The sequence below is a fragment of the Kogia breviceps genome, chromosome 8 (assembly GCF_026419965.1).
Source record: "Kogia breviceps isolate mKogBre1 chromosome 8, mKogBre1 haplotype 1, whole genome shotgun sequence".
NCBI lineage: Eukaryota > Metazoa > Chordata > Mammalia > Artiodactyla > Physeteridae > Kogia > Kogia breviceps.
In genome coordinates, this window is record NC_081317.1 from 90652152 (window position 1) to 90671995 (window position 19844).

General features: G+C 50.6%; 1 protein-coding gene across 1 annotated transcript in view; it reads right to left on the reverse strand.

Annotated features, from left to right (window-relative positions):
- SHB (SH2 domain containing adaptor protein B) overlaps positions 1 to 19844 on the reverse strand; it is a 139911-nt gene that overhangs the window by 44874 nt on the left and 75193 nt on the right. The window contains exon 3 of the mRNA XM_059073245.2: positions 6046 to 6261. Within this exon, the coding sequence (XP_058929228.1) occupies positions 6046 to 6261 (216 nt within the window). The remainder of the gene's footprint in view (positions 1 to 6045; positions 6262 to 19844) is intronic.

The following is a 19844-nucleotide window of genomic DNA, read 5'->3' on the forward strand; positions in this document are numbered from 1 at the left end:
CTCCTCCCTGACCCCAGCACCTAAAACATAGTATGTACTGAGTATACTTTAGGTTCTCAAAGTGGGGTCCCCAGATCAGCAGCATCAGCAACACGTGGGACCTTGCTGGAAATGCAAATTCTCATGCCCCATCCCTAGAACCTACTGAATCAGGAACTCTAGGGGTGGGACCCTGTAATGTTTGATACTTCTTCCAGGTGATTCTGCTACACGCTCTGGGCAAACCAACCAATCAAAAAACGTGTCACAGCCAGAATGGGGAGGGAGGGCTGTGGGGGAGAAAGGCAGTAGAGACGCTCTCACACCTGGGGACCAGTGGCCCAATCCTCGGGAGGGACTGAATAAAGGATGGAAGAACCGGGTGGTTCATGGTGAGAACTATTGCTGGAATCAAGATGGAGTATTTCCTACAGAAGTGTTGCTTTCCACACTATCCATGCCTCTCGCTGCCAGGGATAACTGGGAATGAACTTCATAAACGGGCCCTCTGTGCCCCCTAAGTACCTCTTTATGCAGTATTGTTTTAATATATAAAATTAAATTTGATTTAATACAGCAAGCCTTCCCTGAGCACCAACAACCATTCTCTCATGTGTGACCCTTTAGAGGTTATGGAGTCTTTTCATCCAATTTTTTCCCTTGATCAACACACAGATCCAGTGTGATAAGGATTGTGACTATCCCCGTTTTACAGATGGGAAAACTAAAGCTCAGGAGACTGAACAGCCCGAGGTCCCACAGCTGGTGAGTGGTGGAGCTGGCATGCGAACTTGGGATTGTCTGACTCCTGTTACTGTTCCAGTGGCTCCCGACACCAAGACACTGTGCTGAGCTTTCCAGGGCAGAGAAACTGGCCAAGGAGCTAGTGCGGAAGCCAGACAAGTACCCAAAATAAATATGTTCAGCGTTGAGTCACATGTCTGTCTTCTATTTTCGCTGGGAGGCAGGCCTGTTGCTGGCTGAACCCAGGACATCGCCTGAAAAGTAGCTTCGAGGTAGACAAATCTCCAGACGATGAATCAAAAATGAAATGACTTTTGTTTCTCCTGCCACCTGGCACCCTGGGCAGGCACCCTGATCACTCGCTTCACAGAAGCAACTGCAAATCATTAAGGACGTAGTTTTTAACTTGACCCACTGAATTAAAAGGAAACGCGGATGCATCCTCTGTGAATGGCATGACTGCTATGAGGTCTCCAGCAGTTCCCGTCCTTTCCCCGGGCCTCAGTTTCCCTAGCTGGACAAGGGGGAGTGGGATGCCATGCTGTGGGGACCCCTTCCTGTGCTGAGGGATGGCAAAGAGGACCAACCCGTGGGATGGCTCTGGTCACCCTATGCAGGCATGAACCTCCAGAACTTGGGCTCCCACAGAATCCTCAGCTGGAACTGTTCCAAGTGGGAACATACACTCTAGGCACGTATCCTACCAGCTGCAGACGCAGGGAGAAATTGGTGCAAGGGCGATGAAAGGCGTGTGACATTTCCTGTGGGCTCTGGGAGGGTGAGGGCTCCAGCCACATTATATGCAGCATCTTGGGTGGTGTCAGAGAGCCCAGACATTGACAGGGTAAGGGCTTGGGCTCTGGAGTGGGACTTTCCAGGTTCAAATCCCAGCTCTACAGCTGACTAGCTATAGGCTCCTGGGCAATCATTTCTTCTCTTTGGACCTCTGTTTCCTTATCTGTAAAAGGAGGAAACTAAGGTCTCTGGGGGTGGTTGTGAGGAGTAAATGAGATAATGCATGCACAAGTGTTCTGTAAATACCAGCACTTCCCCAACGCAGTGCCCTTTACGCCCCACCAGGGCCCTCTGCAGTGGACACATTTCCCAGGTGAGGGAATAGAGGCCCCGGGACAGGTTCAGTCCCTGTCCTTCCAATGGCCCCTCAGAGATCTGAAGACTCCAAATCCATGTCTGCTTTGCCAGGTTATCCACCCAGCTCCTTGGCCCCCTGCCCTGTGTGGCCACCTCCTGGGCAGGCTTCCTTTGTCCATCCCACAATTTGTGCCACAAAGCCCAGGGGCTGGTCGGACAAGCTGCACCACCCCCAAGACAGCGTGGAATCACCCAGGCTGCTTCTCCTGTCCCACGCTGGGCAGGGAGCTGCAACGGGGGGGGCTGGACCTGCCGGCTGTAAACACTCCAGTGGGCAGTGAGTGGGGAACTCACCCCCTGGAGAACCGAGCGGGTGAAGAACTGCGTCCAGCCAGCTCTGAAGGCAGGTATTTCTGCTGGGTGGCAAGGGAGCTGTCAGCCTGATGGAAGCCACCGCACCGCTCTGTTCACTGCAGCTGGTGGTAAAACTGACTGGGCATCTGTCCTGGGGCTGGGATCAGCTCAGGCCATGTGTGTGGCTTGGGACTCCGGTGTCGGATAGGTGCGGGCAGCGGTTCTGGCGGAGGCCACCACCAGCTTCCTGGAGGGAGGGCAGGCAAGGGAAGCCGAGGACTCCTGGGGAGCTTGCGGTGTCTCTCATTCACCTGGCCACAGAATTCTGAGAAAAGGGAAGACTATCATTCCCAAGAAGCTAGGACCACCTCACACCCTGCAAGCGCTGTTTTTGAGACAACCGGGAAGGGATAATGAAGCCTTCCCGAAAGGCTGCACTGGCTGAGAAGGCCTACTTCTGCAGAGAATACCAAAGCATCCCTTTGAGAACAGCCTAGTCTCACGAATGCAGTGCAGGACGGCACTTTGAAAGGCGGGAAGCACTTTTGCTTCATAGACTGAATCACAGAGGTAGTTCAGAGGCCTTCCCTTCTGCTGGCCTTTGACCAGCATGCTGGGATCCTGAAGGAATGAAGCTTGGAAGCAGCCCTGGAGAGGGCTGCAGGCCAACCTCCCACTGCAGGGCAAAGCCCTCCCAACACCAGTCCTGCCTCATTCAAGCTTCTGCTGGCAAATCTCGGTGAGAGGAAGCTCATTATACACTTTCAGGTGTACCTGAAATTCTTACCACTCACTGTGACCCTAAATCCCTATGACTCCTTCTTGGTGGGCCTACCTCTGCCCTTTGGGGGTCCCCACACCACACACCTTCGGAAATCTGAAAACACTGACCAGGTTCCCTCATGCAAGCTAAACAGGCAGAATCAGAATACAAGGGATGCAGGGACTTCCCTGGTGGTCCAGTGGTTAAGACTCTGCGCTTCCACTGCAGAGGGCACGGGTTCGATCCATGGTTGGGGAACTAAGATCCCGCATGCTGCGCGGTGCGGCAAACAAACAAACAAACAAACAAAAAACAAGGGATGGAAAGAGATGCTAACGATATTGCCCAGTGGATTCTACCCTGGCTACAGAGCCTGCACCCCAGGCTCTCGGGGCCCATCACAGAGCTCCCGAGGGCCCAGAGAAACTGTGTGGGGCACTTCAAACAGGTATTGCGATAAGGAGGACAAGACCCAGCCCAGCACTGTCTTGCTCCCTGACACCATTAATGATGTGCTAAAGCACATGCCACACACACTACTGATTCAGATGAGAACATTATCCTTTGTTTCTGAGCATCCATCCTTCCGGGTTTACAGATGGGACCATGGCAGCACTTTAGCAACCTAATCGAGCTGTTTCAACTCGTCCTTATTACGTGAGAGGTGGCCCATCCACCTCGTTCCACCTGCACTTCGGGGCTAGGAGACAGGAGGGTGCTCCTTGGCTGCAATGCTGCACCTGACAGGCTCTGTCCACAGATGTGGGGAGGGATCTGGTCAAGACTAAAGGCTGGTGCTCACAGCATCCCTCCAGCCCAAGTGAAACAGCTTCCGTCTATGCCCCAGAAATCAGAACCGAGCCAAAAGCTCCTTGGGGAAAAGCACAATCGGTATCCACCGCAGAGCAAGACACACAATTGATGAGGTAAGTGTCTTGATGAGACACAGGTGGGGACATGAGTCTGAGTCTACTTTCTATCAGCAGCCTAAGAAGTTGACCTATAATGACACTTGTGATAGAAACTCAGCAACGATATAACCAAGTCCACAGTGGATACCTGTGGGTCAGAAACTTATCTGGAGACAGTTCTATCTAAGACCTTGTGAACCTTTGTGAAAAACTAAATGTATAGTAGTTTTAAAACCAGCTTTGGGCAGAAGTGGGCAAGTTCTGGCCTGAGAGGCTTCTGAAGAGATGATATCCTGTAGGGTAAGGGCTTTTCACTTTAACATGCCAGAGAATCACCTGGGGGTCTTTTAAAACAGATTGACTCTGCAGGTCTGGGGTGGGGCCTGAGACCTTGCATTTCTCACCAGTTTCCAGGTGATGTGATGCTGCTGGTCCAGGGACCACATTTTGAGCAGCAAAGCACCAGACTAGACTAGAGCATCTAAGGTGACATGACCTGCAAGGTGGTCAGTCCAGGAGAGGGTGAGATGCCACACCGCCTGGAATGTCATCTCTTGCCATGGGCCCTTGATGTCTAGGACAGTTGTCACATGAGCCCTTTAGCCCTTTAATCAAACTGGTGTTTGTGAAGAGCCACCTCTGGGACATCATCGGCTCTGTTCTAGTTCCTTCCACACCCGGGAGGAGCACAGCCTTGTCAGCCATGCCAGGGGGCAGGCCTTGGATTCCCTTGTGCCGAGGGCAGAGGAGGCTGTGAGATGCACGGGAGAGACCTGAGGTGACCAAGGACCTCAGCCACATGACTGCTCTCCGCTCTGGCTCTTGGCTGGCGCTCACGGCCTGGCGGGCGGGCCCAGCACCTACAGCACTGAGGCTATATGGTGAGGGAAATGCCCCACCAGAGTCATGTGCAGGAAGCTCAACAGGCTCAGAGAGGCAGCAAGGAAGCCCGTGGGACATGTGGCTGCGTACCAGGAGGGCTCACAGGGATGGCGAAGGAGGCACAGGATTCTTCCAGATAGGACACAGCAGGGAAGGGCACTTAGACAGAAGGCATGGGATTGCACAGTGTGCTACATCCAGGGATCTGTGAGCAGTCTGTGCGAGAACCGTCAGAACTTTGAGCAAGGGAATCAAGATGAGGGGAGGGCAGAGGCCTCACTTTGGGGGGCTAGGAAGGGAGGAAGCGTCTAGTTGTGCATGAAAGTGGGAGATTCAAGGCAAAATGAATCTTAAATAAAAATAAAAACTCTCCCTTTCTGACCTTCAATGTGGTAAGAATTAAATCAGTCACTCGACGTCTCTCTGTTTATATGCCTACACTCTTAGAAGCATAAAAATGTTTTTGCATCTGACTTTTCCCCTCTTAACATTAAACATAAGCATTTCCCTAGGTTGTTATAAACTCTGTGTCAACATCACTTTGTAGTGGCTGCACAATATTCCATTTACCCGACACCCACTGCTGGACATTCAGGTCATTCTCCATCTCTCATGATCATCATGCCTTTCCTGTGCTTTAGATCATAACCTCAGCCTGGATCCTAAGGACTGGGGTTAGGATCAAAGGGTGTGTACATAGCTTAGGACAGGTGACACATGTGGCAGACTGCTTTCCAGACGGCTGTGGGAGAGGAGGGGCACCTGAGTCATTCAGGGGGCTCTAGGCCAGGGGTGGGGTCAACCCCTGAGGTCAGGATGTGGCCACGGCCTGTGCTCTGTGGATGGGCTTGTGCTGAAGCTGGGACAGGAAACACAGCAGCCCTGGATGCATGCAGGCCTGCAGCAGCTGTATGACAGGATGGAGCCACTGGGCTCCACAAGGCCCAATAGGAGCCACTCTGCAGATTGATTTTCTTCTAGCTTCTAAGATTTCCTTCTGAAATCTGAAATCTTGGCTTCAGTGAACTAGAGCATTACCAACAGGACCAAGACAGAGTCAGACAATGAGATCATCTGGGCTGTCTCTGGGGATGGGGGGGAGGGACTGGAATGGAGACCCTGGAGGCCAGACCCAGGAGTTCCCCTAGGCCTGGCCTAAGGGACTTCCTCCAGGACCCTTCTCATCCTTGAAGGGCCCAGCTGTACTAGAAACCCTGTGGTTTAGCTGAGCAGGCAGGGACCCGTGCACTTACTCCCTTTACAAATGTGAGTGCCATGCGGGTCAGCGGCCGCCTCTGAGCAGGGCCACTGGCTCCTTACCTGCCAGAGCTGGGATGGTGACCCGGTTCCACTCCCATGGCTGGTCGTACTCATCGGCGGGCCTGTCGTCATCCTGGGGCAGCTTGCTCTCCCGCAGTCGGGGGCTGACCGTGCTCTCTGAGTCCGAGTCCATGCTTGGGCCCTCCGGCTCGTAAGGGGTATCGTATAATTGGATGCCTTTGTGCTGGGACCGGACGCTTTCCTGCCTCTGAAATTCTGCAGTCAAAAGGGAAGGAAGCAGAGATGTAAAGCATGCACAGCACGTGCTTCCTCACCTGGGACGACCAGGTGACACCAAAGGAATTCAGAGCCGCCAGCCAGGGAGGTGGAGGCTGTATTTAACTTCTGCCCCACCCCTTGAGGGCGGGGTCTCTGCTGTCACTGCTCAAGACTTCCTCACAGAGATCTCAAGCTCTGGACCAAACAACAGAACGAGAAGCCTCCCTGCCACCGCCTGCAGTCTTCAAGGACATGGCCCAGAAGTAAGCGTGATGTTCTGGGCGTGTTCTGACACCAGCCCGGTACAGGCAGAGCTCTCAACCCCATCACTTACAGAGGCGGGGGTGGTCTTCCCACTAGGGCAACTCCATGGTCTCTGGACTTGTCACTCCCTAGCTATAAAACGAGAAGATTGGGCCAAACGACCCTCAAGTTTCCACTCAGCTCACATATTCATTTTAAAGACCCAAGAAGCCAAGAACCACCCCCAGGGGATGCAGGGTCACTGATTTTTCCCCTACAAAGCCCCAGGAGTGACCCTTTTCCTGCACTTCTACCTCCCGCAGGGCCTGCCTATCTTCTAACACACTGAATACAGCCAAGAAACTTGAGAGCAGATGTCCAGTTTCACTTCTGAATAAGGAAGGAAAGCTCTTAATCTTCTGGAGAGGATGCCAAGGCCTGGCTCCAGTGTGGGCTGAGGGGTGGCCGCCCATCGAGATGAGGCCCCAGACAGGGCATGTTCCTTTCAGCTGCTGCTTATTCCTGAGAGGCCAGCAGTGGCTGAATGATGGATTCCAGGATGCTACGATCAGGTGCTTCCTCCTCACACAGGGGCATTTTTCTTGCTTTGATCATAAACACTCACTGTGTGCAGGGCCCACGTGAGGACAGGGGGAAAGGAGGGGGTTCGCTGTTGAGGCTGCTCTCGGCAAGCCCACTGTTTCCAGAAGAGATACAACGGGCACCTAAATCACCATAAGACTCTGCAGCAAAGGGGCTCCTGCAGGGCCTGGGAGGGATGAGACAGGAGAAGAGATGACATTTGAACCGACAGCTCTGACAAGTGGAAACAGGAGAGGGACAGGATTCCCTGTGGTAGGACCAGGGCAAGCCAAGGCAGTGCAGCTGGAGAGAACGTGCTCACAGCCCACTTTCTTGTTTTATTTGTAAAATGTATATAACATTTGCCATTACACCATATTTAAGTGCACAAGTCAGTGGCATTAAGTATATGCACACTGTTGTGCAGCCATCACCACCATCCACCTCACGAACTTTATCTTCATCCTAAACTGAAACTGTCCCCCACTAACTCCCCCTTTCCCCTCCCCCAGCCCCTGGCAACCACCCTTCCACTTTCTGTCTCTATGAATTTGACTACCTAGGTACCTCATATAAGTGGAATCATGGTATTTGGCCTTCTGTGACAGTCGTATTTCACTTAGCATAATGTTTTTAAGGTTCTTCCATGTTGTAGCATGTGTCAGAAGTTCATTTCTTTTTAAGGCTGAATAATATTCCACTGTGTGTCTATTCACTGTCTACTTTTGCTGGAGCACCAGGTCCAAGGAGGTGGGAGAAGGGCGGTGGGGCTTGATAAAAAAGCACTGAGGGTGGTGAGAGTGAGCTATTTAAGTGGAATCTCGAGGCATTCTCCAAATCAGAGTTCCAGTGCCATAAAGATATAGTGGAAACCCACAGGAGTCATGTGCCTTGAAGAGCAGTTGACAAAACACATGAATGATGTCAGCCTTTCTGAGAAAGAGCATTCTTTTAGACTGGGCTTCGTGATCCAAGGCCAGCTTATAGGGTCGACAAAAAATCCACCTCTGCACACAGGCCCTGATACAACAGAAATTAACCAATGCTGGGTAGTGACCTTTAGTGTTGACATTAAATAGCGCTGTGGTAGTATCTCCCAAACTTCACTGAGTTACATATCGACTTCATGATTTTGCTGTTTTCAAGTACCACCTGGCTTATTATTTACCATTGTTATTGATGTTGCCTCATTTTTTAGAGTAAATAAATTCACTTAAAAAGGAAACTTTTAATCACCATCCCATAAGCCATTACCCTTACCAAAAACAGATGATAAAAAAAAAAATGAACAAGAACAAAACCAACTAGGTGGGTACGGCAAGCCCACGGCTCACTTTCTCTCTGCTGAAAAGGAGGATGGCAAGTACTGGAGAGCTGGTGGGGCAGGCGGGAGGTCTAAGCAGCAAACCAAAATACTTTCTTTGGCAAATAAGAATAACCTTTTCTTTTTAGAAAGAAAGTAAATGAAAAGGGAGAAACCTCACTATGTGGTTCTCAGGCTGCCTAAAATCATGTCTCCTCTGAGAAGATGCCCCTTACTTTGGCAAAACACGGCTTTATTGGGTCCCATGAGTAAACTGGGATGATTTATTACTTTTGAGGATGATGCTTTCCTTTTTATGGGGGAGTAAGAGGAGAAGAGAAGAGCTATAAAAGGCAGGACTTGGTCATTTTAAGGTGAAGACCAACTGTAAAGTACTGGAAACAAGTCTGTAAATTACGAAATCTACCAAAGTGCTTGCTCTGTGGGGTCATCATCATCTGCATCACTGCCGCCCCTGGTTCTAAGGAGTGCAGTCTAGCCTCCTGTTTTTGGAGAATTCCAAGGGATAGGGACATTGGGAATGCAGCTGACAGGCACTGACATAGGAAAACCACCTTCCACTGCATCCTCTTTCACAAGCAGGACCAGCAACCACTGCCATGTACTCTACAGTTTACAAAGCACTTTGCATACAAATCGTCATTTAATCCTGGGCCACAAAGCAACTCATGGATGCACTTCTGTGGGCCCCCAATAATCATGAACATCCTTGCTTTCTCTCTCTCACAGAGCCCAGCTGCAAACAGATATTCCATGAATGTGGGTGGGATAAATGAATGACAACTGACAGCCAGAAACCCCTCTTTACCCCCAAATTCCAATTTATGAAAGTCCCTAACTTCAGTGATAAGGTACCTGGAACAAAATAAAAAATTCATATAGTCCAGTATTACACAATATTCAGAAGAGATGGATATTCTACATAAATACTAGCTTAAAAGGAAAACATGTGCAGGGAACAGATTAGCTATTAAATCAGAGGGACTTGGGCATACACCTCTCAGACAGGATTTATTGTCCTCAAAGCACCTGCACCTTACCAAACCTGGGTTAGTAATGGCATGCAGTCAGGGTAGGGGATGTTATGATGGTAATCATTAAAACAAGCTTCCCCTCTATTACATGGTGAATTCAAATTTTCATTAAGGCCTCAACAATAGGGAGCAGTTAAGTAAATTATGGCATGCTAACTGGATGGAATATTAAACAGCCATTAAAATGATAAATCTGAAGATTATGTAGCTACATGCGATAGCGTGCATGAAATTATGCTAAGTTAAAAAGTGCCGCGATGAAGAGTGGCCCCCGCTTGCCACAACTAGAGAAAGCCCTCGCACAGAAACAAAGACCCAACACGGCAAAAATAAAATAAATAAGTTAATAAACTCCTACCCCCAACATCTTCTTTAAAATAAAAAAAAAGTGAAATACAAGACTGTTTATGTGTTGAGCAAACCGTACAGTGTGGGCTTTCTGAACAAGTCCTGGGCAATGTGAACAACACCCCAGAGGAATTCTATTCCTTGCTTAGGAATTGCTGAACACCGTCATCACACACTTTGCCTATAATATCTAAACTCTGATGACAGCAATGTTGTAAGTACAGATACACATGAATAAAGGACAGAAAACCTGATACAGGAAGATAAACAGCTACTGTGTATAGAGGGAGGAATTACTGCATAATAATTTTTCAAAGTTGTTTTAAATAATAAGTATGTTAGTAAAGAAAAAATGTAGTTAAGAGAGTATCATATGAAAGTAAATACGATTTTAAGTTGGGCTTATAGGAGCTGTGTGTTTCGGAAGCAGCTGCCTTTGCCTGAGAAAACACCCATTTAAGGGAACATCTCCTCTCCCAGGAGATGTTTGCCAAGAGCCCCAGGAAGTCAAGGGCAGTTGCGCCAGGCCAGCTCACCAGACATCACTGTCCCCTGCCTAATGACCAGGCCCGCCCTCCTTATTGCCCAAACCGATCTGGGACGGTCCAGAGACTGACCTAATAGGGGTGCTGGTAACTGTATGTTTTAAGTCACAAGTTATCTGGACATCACCATCTATAAATTCATGGAAAATGACCTTTAATATTGGGTGGCAGGCTGTGATTTTATGCCTCTTAGGCATAAAAGCTCCCTCCCTTAGGCAGGGAGCAGGAACATTAAATTGACAGGGTAGGGATTTCTGTTGACTTCTGAAGTAGAAAGTTTTTCAAGTAGAACTATATATGGAGGAAAAAAAAAAATAGAGCACTTTGTTTTAGAATCGGAGAATGTTAGAACTGGAAGGGGCCCTGGGCGTATTCACCAAGGGCGCAGAGCCAGGAGGGTGAGGCTGGTGTGCTGACCAAGGGCTGTGGCCCTGAGAGGCAAGGAGAGCCGAGGGGATCATCTGAGTGAGGGGCCCAGGACAGAGCTTGGTGCAAACCAGGGGCCTCCTGAGTGGCTCTAAGTGTTTCGAGTTCCACAAGTCCATTGGCAACAAGCTACGCTTTACTCTGGTGTTCACCAACTCCGTGCCTCCCCCTCACAGTTTTTTGTTTGTGTGTTTTTGTTTTGTTTATTTCCTTTGTCAGGAAGCTCAGGGTTAATTCTGATGCCTAACCTCAATAGCTAGGTTAAGCTTAGATGTTGGGTGGAATCCTTTTCACTTGCCCTTCCTTCTATGTGGATCTTGATATCTGTTATAATAGCCTCATTATATACATTTCTTTTTATTATGCATAGCCTCAGGTCAGTATTCTGAAAGCAGGCGGACACACATCTAATGAAAAAGACTAGAAGAAAAAAACCCTCTTCTTTCCCTCTTTACCTTCCTTTCAGGAACAGAGAAAGGAGGGCAGGGCTCGGCCTCACCTATGGGAAACAGGCCGAGGAGATCAATGTACTCGCTGGTACACCCAGCCTTCTCTGGGGGCACCAGCATCCACCTGTCCTCACACCCCGCTAGGCATCTACTGAATGCCCAGCACGAGAGGAGACGGAGATGAAGCAGACACAGTCCTGGTCTTCAGGGAGCCCTCGGAGAAAGAGGGCCAGAGCCCCCAACACAGACAGAGGAGGCTTAGGGTCCTCAACAGGGAGCAGATGTGACCCTACAACTCAGTTGAGGGAAATCTGGGAGGGCCTTAAAGAATTTAGACATGAGGGCATGGCATGGTGGTGTGGCAGGGAAATTGGGTGTTTGATGAAGTAAGGACCGAAGCAGAGGCACAGGGGCTGGAAGCAGGAGGGGTATGTGGGGAAGGTGGGCCGTCCAGGGGGCCCATTGAGAGGGGACGCCGAGGCAGGTGGAAGTGGTTCTGGACGGCCTTGAATGCCACAGGACAGCACCCTCAAGACTGTCTAAGGAGAGGTGAAGGGTGGAGAACCCCCAGGCAGGGTGGAGCTGGGTGGGGTGAGGCTGGCACAGACATGCAGGAGCTTAGCTGGAAATGACAGATGCCAGCCTGCAGGCCCCTCACCTCTAAATTTCCCAGCTGGTTTGTCTGGGAATCCACACCAGATCCCAAATGACAGGGAGGCAGAGCTCAGTAGAGATGTGTGGCCAAGGAGGCTTCCAGTCCCAGGCCCTGCCATCCCCTGTCAGCCCAAGAAAACCTCTACTCAGCCAGTGGTGGGCCTGCCTGGCTGTGCCCTCAGGCCTCCATGGGCTAGGGCTGCATTATTAGGACAATGCAGCGCCACTGACTGGTGCTGCCCTGCACCCGCCACCTGGGAGGCAAAGCCCTGGGTCCAGGAGAGCGACAGGTTCAACAGCACAGTGTGGTGGCTGAAAACACTGATCCTGCCAGACCGCTGGGGCCTGAATCCCGGCCCCAATGGGGGACCCAGAGCAAGTTGCCCCAGTTTCCTCATCTCTGGAGCGGGGACAACAGTGTCCAGGATGTTATGAGGATCAAACGAATTCTTGTACGTTCAGTGTTTAGAACGGCACCTGGTGCACAGAAGGCACTCCGGGAATGTTGACTTCATTTCAGTTACCACTACTGGGGCATCCTTGGAATACCATTCCAAGAGCCCTCCTCCTCTGAGATCACCCTTCATCCCCCAGAGCCACAGAAGGCCTGCTTATGAACTCTAACAGGCAACCCTGCGCTGGAAATGGCAGGGTTTCACCACCCATCTATGAACCTTCCATTTCTGGATCCACAACTTCTGATTTTAGCGGCTGCTTTGGCAGTCTCTCACCTCCACATGGGAGCTTTGCTCCGGATCAACTCTTGTGCGGAACACAAAACACACAGGGGAGGGCTCAGTGCCCAGGAGTCTAATGACTACATTTTACAGATGGAGAAACTGAGGCCTGGGGAAGGACGAGGTCCCAGGTCCTCTAACTCTTAGACCAGGGCTCTTCTTCCTACCTTTCCCAGATGCTTCCTCATGTCTCTTTTATCAGACTGTCTTGTTTGTAATCTTCTGGAGGCAGGGGCATCTACTTCAGTCAGGCCTGAGGTGCTAAAAAGCACACCCCGCACCATAGCCCAAGTGAGGAGTTCCACAGGAGGGGCGGGCAGCTGTTCCTAATTAGACAGCCGAAATTCAGCCAAGTTCCAGGCACCACATCAAAGGGAAGGCAGGGGACGCTCTCCTCATCTAAACTGTTAAAACATCTGCTGGAGAAAGACCCTCCTCCTAACGAATGCCTGAATTCAGGGGGCCCCCGGAGGCTGAGGTGGCAGCATGGGGCAGCAGGGGTCCTCGGGGCGGACCCCGCCGGGCAGCAAGGGTAGGGCAGCTTGGAGACGGAGCCTGGACACAAACCCAACACAACACAGGCAGAGGCCCCACCCCCTCCTCCATCTAGTCTGGTTTCCGGAGCTGTCTAAAAGCCACGAGACTGACTAAGTGGAGTCCTCTTACCATCTCTTTTCCAGGCGTGCATAGAAACACCCCAGAAAAAGAGGGTGAGCTCTGCGGAGCAAGGGTGTGGAACAAGAACATTGGTCACGTCGGCGGGAGCAGTGCGGGCCCGTCGCTGCCCGGTGGAACCTGCACCGCTTGCTCTTTTATGCTCAGCCCAAGGGCGAGGGGAAGGCCCAGGTCTGAGTCAGGGAGCCGGGTCTGATCCCTGCCCTTGGACATCTGTACAGGACGGGGTCTCCCCTGGAGGGCCCTGTTCTGTGGCCCCTGGGGGAGACAAGCCCACACCCCTGATGACACCGAATGTGCTTTGCTCACGATTTAAAAGGACACATGGGCCTCTTCACAGAGCTCTCGGGAGCTGCCTGCAATTATGGCCAGGCCCTTCTGCCCTGCCCATCACTCTGCACTCTTCCAGTGACTGCCCTCGCGTGCACAGGCCTCAGAGAGGCTGCAGGCCTGAGTTCTGTCACCATCCCCTGCAGAGACTCACTGAGGTGAACTTGCCGCTCCAGGATCCCGGCTGCTCCCAGGCTCAAGGTAGTGCATCAACGAGCGTCCATTTAGAGCAGCAACTTTCTCAGGAAGACAGCTCTCTGCTTCCATGTCAATGGAAGACCCACATTCACAGGCAATCGGGGAGCCTGCCTGTTTTTCTTTCTCAAACATCACTGAGCCCGTACTGGGTGCTAAGGCGGACCCCAGGCCAATGCTGAGCACTCAGGTGTGAGACAGGGCTCCCCCACCCCCCAAGGAGCCGTGGTTTAGCAGGAGAATTGGGACACCAGCATCCCTAAGTGCTGAGTGAATAACAGTTACGAGTTACTAAACACCTGCCTGTGCCGGCACTGTCCTGGGTGTTGGCTGCATGTCATTCCTTGTCCCCATGACACAGACAGGCAAGGGTGACTGGCAGCCTCAGAGCCTCCCCTGGGACCAACCCAATTCTAAAGTGGTACCGACGGTGGCAGCTTGGAAGAGGCAGAAAGCAAAGGCATTCCCAGGGATTTCGAAAAATCTTAGGGAGAAGGTGGCATTTCATAGGATCTCAAGTCCTAGTGCAAAGAGGCCCCTCAAGGGCCACAGAAGCCGAGGGACCTGCCTGGCATCACAGACAATGAATGGGGGGCCCCAGGGTAGAATATACTCAAGGAAATAAGGAAGATTCAGACGGGTGAAGACAGGGCCCCAGGATAAAGTGCAGCAGAGGCAGGATGAGCACGAACCAAGTCTTGGACAGAGGAAAGCTTGAAGGATTGTGAGGTAAAACCAAAGACTGTGAGTTGTCCTGAGCCTGGGGCTACTGAGGAAGAGGAGATGGGGAGTGGCTAGGAAAGGAAACTGGGGCTGGGCTATGGAGGGCCCTGAATGCCAGGAGGAGGGGTAGGAAACTGGAAAATGTGGGCCAGCAGTCTCAATCAGGTTTGCGCTTTCAGAAAAAAAGCTTTTACAGAAGCTGGCAGGAAACACCAGGGCGTGGTGATCAACTGTGATGACCTGAAGGTCCGACCCTCCAAACAATTAGCTCTCTACCCTTTCAAATAGTGGAGAGAGGATGCCCAGGGTTCCAGAAAGAAAAACACACTCCAGCGAACAGTTCCCAAAAGTGGAAAAGAAAGCATTTCTACTGGGATACGAGGCAGAGTCGGGGTGGCACCAGTACCCTCAGGTCAACCTCAAGAGGGGCGGGCGTCCCCTGACCCCCGTGCTGCAGACAGAGGCCGGGGCCCAGGGGGGACTGCCAGGGGCCTCAGCAAACAGAGCCAGAGATGGTCCAGCCTCGTGTCTTCCACGTATTGACGGACTGTACTTACAGAGAGGGCTAGCCAGCCGTCTGGTGCGATCTTCCAGTCTGCTGGGCACGGTGAGGTCTTAGCTCCCAGACAGGCCTCGGGCCGCACTCTAATGTGATAAAGCCACGGGGGACAGGCTTTCACGCCACACCACCTTGGCTACACCCCTCACTGAGCAGCATCACCAGCCCTTTCTCACGGAACCTCCCAGAGCAAGCCTTGGAGGATCCAAAACCACACCCAAGGCCCCTCCTCACCTGCCTGGTATGAAATCTGCAGCTCAGACAGGCTGAGTGGTTCAGCCAAGGTCTAGGAGACTCAACTCTCAATAATACACTTTAAGAGTGCTGAGTGTCTACGGTGTACCAAGGTCTGTGCCAAGTGCAGTGCCTCCAAGTTCTCACTTAATTCTCCCAACACCTCTATAAGGGGGTGCTGCTGGCATCACCACTTTAAAGACAGTCACACAGCAAGCCAGGGATGGAGGCAGCCTGACTCCAAAGCCCATGCTCTTAAACATGCAGCTGTCTGTATCGCCTTTCCAACACTAGCCTGGTGCTCCTTCCGCTCCACCGGGTCCAAAATAACATGAACACGTTCAGGTCAGCAGGGAATGCAAGCACTGGAAGAGCCGACTTGGTCGGCTAACTTGGTCCTAGCTTCACCGTGCTGAGTGACGCCAGGCAGGTTACTTCCTCCCTCTGGTCATCAGTTTGCTCATTAGTCAAGGTAACTCAGGTCATCTTGGGCTTTATATGACCAGGACCACACATAGGTACCTATAGGAATTGTTAGGCAGTCTGGGGGGAAAGCAAACGATGGTATCAGGAGGAAGAGAGCTGCCCATCAAAGAGGTATTTAAGCACATTCTAGATTTTTAGAGGGGTGGCCAATGCATGCTGCTGGTCCCAGGCTGGCTGGCTCTAAGAAAGTGATTACAAACTGGCATTGGGTGCAGGGTGCCAGCCTCCCAGGGCAGAGCCAAGGACCCCTTCCAGGCATGACCCTTCTCTCCATCTGTATCTAATAGCCCCCCTTGCCATGTGACAGGTTTGCAGTCAAACGGTCAAACCCCACCCATACCCATCTGGTGGAGGCAGCAGCCCTGGGGCTGGTTGCGGGGTCACTGCCTCATGCTGAGGGGTGCTGCTGGCGTTGTGCCGCATGCCCAGCACAGCTGTCCGGGCGGAAACAACTTGCTGAGATCTGGCAAGCTCTCTGCCTCAGGCTTCCTTGCTTTGGAACTGCTTCAAGAGAGGAACTAATCTCCTTGAGGACTTGTAGACAACCTCAGCCTTCTGGATGGTGATGACGAGGCTGCTGGCCTGGGACCAGCCTGGCCCTCTGCTCACTGGTTGTGTGACCCTGGTCAGCTGCCTGATCCACTGAGGCTAAGATTCCTTCCAGGTGAGGCGGGAGGGGGTAAAACAGATCGTCTCGGAGGCCTTTCTGGCTCCAGAGACCTGTCTGATTCTACAAAGAGTGGATGTTCACACAGGCTTCTTGTTCCAGTGCTGTAGCTCCAGCACATGAAGTAAGAGGGGACATACACAAGAGCACCCATCCTACAGTGTGCAGGGTCCATGACCTTGGCATCCTAACCACCTTCCAGCAAACTCCTCCAAAATTCAACCCCAATATGCAATGAGAACCCTCTGAGAGGAGAAGCTCTATACCAACACAAAGTTGTGTTTTCCTGCCTGTGATTAATTTTGTGGGTCAACTTGAATGGGCCACAGGGTTGCCCAGATACTTGGTCAAACATTATTCTGGATATTTCTGTGATGGTGTTTCTGAATGAGATTAACATTTAAATCCACAGACTGGGCTTCCCTGGTGGCGCAGTGGTTGAGAATCTGCCTGCCGATGCAGGGGACACAGCTTTGTGCCCCGGTCCGGGAAGATCCCACATGCCGCGGAGCGGCTGGGCCCGTGAGCCATGGCCACTGAGCCTGTGCGTCCGGAGCCTGTGCTCTGCAACGGGAGAGGCCACAACAGTGAGAGGCCCGTGTACCACAAAAAAAAAAAAAAAAAAACACCATAAATCCACAGACTGAGTAAAGCAGATTGCTCTCCCTAATGTGGTGGGCCTTGTCTAATCAGTTGAAGGCTCAAATAGAACAAAAGGGTTGACCCTCCTCCAATAAAGAGAATTCTTCCTGCCTGACAGCATTTGTACTGGGACATCAACTTTTTTTCTGCCTTCAGACTCAAACTGAAACACTGGCTCTGTCTGGGTCTCGAGCCTGTTGACTTTTGGACTAGAATTACACCATCGGATCTCCTCGTTCTCAGGCCTTCAAACTTGGACTGGAACTACACCATTGGCTCTACTGGGTCTTTCTGACTCATCTTGGGACTTGCCAGCCTCCATAATCACATGAGCCAGTTTCTTATAATTAATCTCTCTTATTGGTTCTGTTTCTCTGGAGAACCCTACCTTCTGCCTCTATGAAGAATCCTTCCTCACGTGCTTACCATGCATGGTCTTAGGATGGGCTGCTTGTCTGCTCCCCTTCTCAACAGTTCCTGAAAAGATGGTGTATCAACACAGAAAGCCAGGTCTATAAGAAAACCTCTTTATCACAATGCAGAGGGGACCTGCCACTTTTCCTGACCCTGAAGAACTAGGGATGCAGCCAAGCCTCAGCTCTCTTAGAGGAACCTGCAATTCCACCCTCAGGATACCTCACGGTAGCAAAGCCACTGCAAGAGTGGGGATCTCAGTGGGGATCCCTACTTGGCCCAGGAGTGACCACCTGCCAAGAGCCAATCCAAACTTAACAAAAAAGACCAACAGCAAGACTCCTTCATTCCAGATAGAACTTTCTGGCCCACAAAAAGTTTGTGTGATTTGGTTTTTATAACCTTCTGGTTATAGACAGATCCTAATGGTCAGAGCCAACAACCCCATTTAATAGGGCAAACAGGAAACCCAGAATCAAAGGAACTTGCCAAAGTCAGAGTGAGAAATCCACACGAGTCCCACTCTACCAGTCTTTCCGACTGTACTATTCCATCTTGTATTTCTTGGTGTTGCAGCACAAAATACCCGATGGAGTGTTTTTGTTTTGTCTGAAAGAAGGGTGGGAAAAGGGAAGGTGTGTGTGAGGTGCTATCACAAGAATTAGGAACCCGAAAGCTACCACTGTTCAGAACTGCTTTCAAGCGGCTCTTTCCTGTCAACAGCTATCACAGATTACACCATCCATATGACCATCTCAAGGAGTTTTGGAAGGAAACATCTGGATAATGAATGTTTTTATGCTGGGAAACACAAGAACAGCCCCTCTTGGGGCCCTAAAATGGTGTCCTGAAGAGACGCCATACTGTGTGAAAGGTACCATCAATGCCTGGAACATGAGAGCAGAGGCACCATGAGATGCTGAGTGGAGATGGCCTTCTCACCACTGGCGGCCTTTTCCAACCAGCTACCCTCTAGGAGCCCCAGAACCCCAAGTCAGGGTTTCTTTTTGGGTTGGGACCCCATGTATCGAACCCCCAGTGTGTTAGGGGTGGTACAGTGTCTCAAAGATGAATCTGACACTGTCACTAATGCTTCCCTTCAAGAAGCTAGGATGGTGCTTACCACCCCTGCACGCCCTCAATGTTAGTGGTGAGGGTCCCTCAGCCCAGGGACCCTGAGACTCTACCACGGTTCTAGCCACCTACACACTCAGCTCCCACCCCAACTCCAGCTTCTGAGGGCTGAGTTCAAGTCCAATCCATCTTGACACATCCCCTGCGAGTCCTAACGTAAGCAGTCTTTTGCAAATTCAGAATTTAGCACAGGAAAAAATATTTTTAAAACATTTGTCTACCTTAGGAAGGGAGCCAAACTCACCGACTGGTGCAGGGAGTATAAACTGGAAATGGCCTTTTCAGGGATCAAATTGGTGAATCTAATAAAAATTAAATACCCTAAGGCCTGAAGTTCCACCTCTGGAAATCAATTCTACAGAAATACCCAGACCCACAAGCAGAAATACACAGATGTTTGCTGCAGAATGTAAGAATGAAAAACTTGAAACAAGTTAAAAGTCTATGAATAGGGGGATGACTGAATACACTGTTACAGTCACATTATAGAACCACTCAAAAGAACTAATGACCTTGGATAAGATCTGTGATGCAGAACGATGTCTAGTAGGATAGCATTTATGTAGGGAAAAAAAAATGCTGGTAGTATGTAGAGATGTGTATTTTTGTAAGCTAATGGGAAAAGGGCTAAAGGAATATAAAACAAATTGTTAATGACGATTCTTGTTTCTGGAAGAGAGAGTTCATTTTTAAATTTCCTATATGCCTGTATGTTTTCTTACCCAGAGCACATGGTTTTTTAATGGAATAATTTAAAAAATATTTTTAAAGGAAGTTTCACGTGCAGACGTGGCACATGAAACTATCCTCTTTATTATTATTATTGTTCGTGACAGCACTTGTTGAGGGTCTACTCTGAACCAGGCATGGTGCCAACAGCTTTATATTAACTGCAGGACAGATGGGGAAACTGAGGCTGCAACAGGAGGAGTAGGTAAGTGAGGTCATGGGGCAGAGCTGGGATTGGCCACGTCTGCTTTCATCAGAGCCCATGCACACTGTCCTTCTTGCTCCCTGCTGCTTTCGGGAAGCACCATGGCTGTGGAATTCCCTCATCTTCTACTTAACATTCCTGTGGAACAGGCTTCCGATCAACAGCTTCTGCTTTTGTGACTGTTTTTAAACAATTACCGTTTCATGTCATGTTTACACATTTGAAGTTTAGGAAATAGAGTTTGG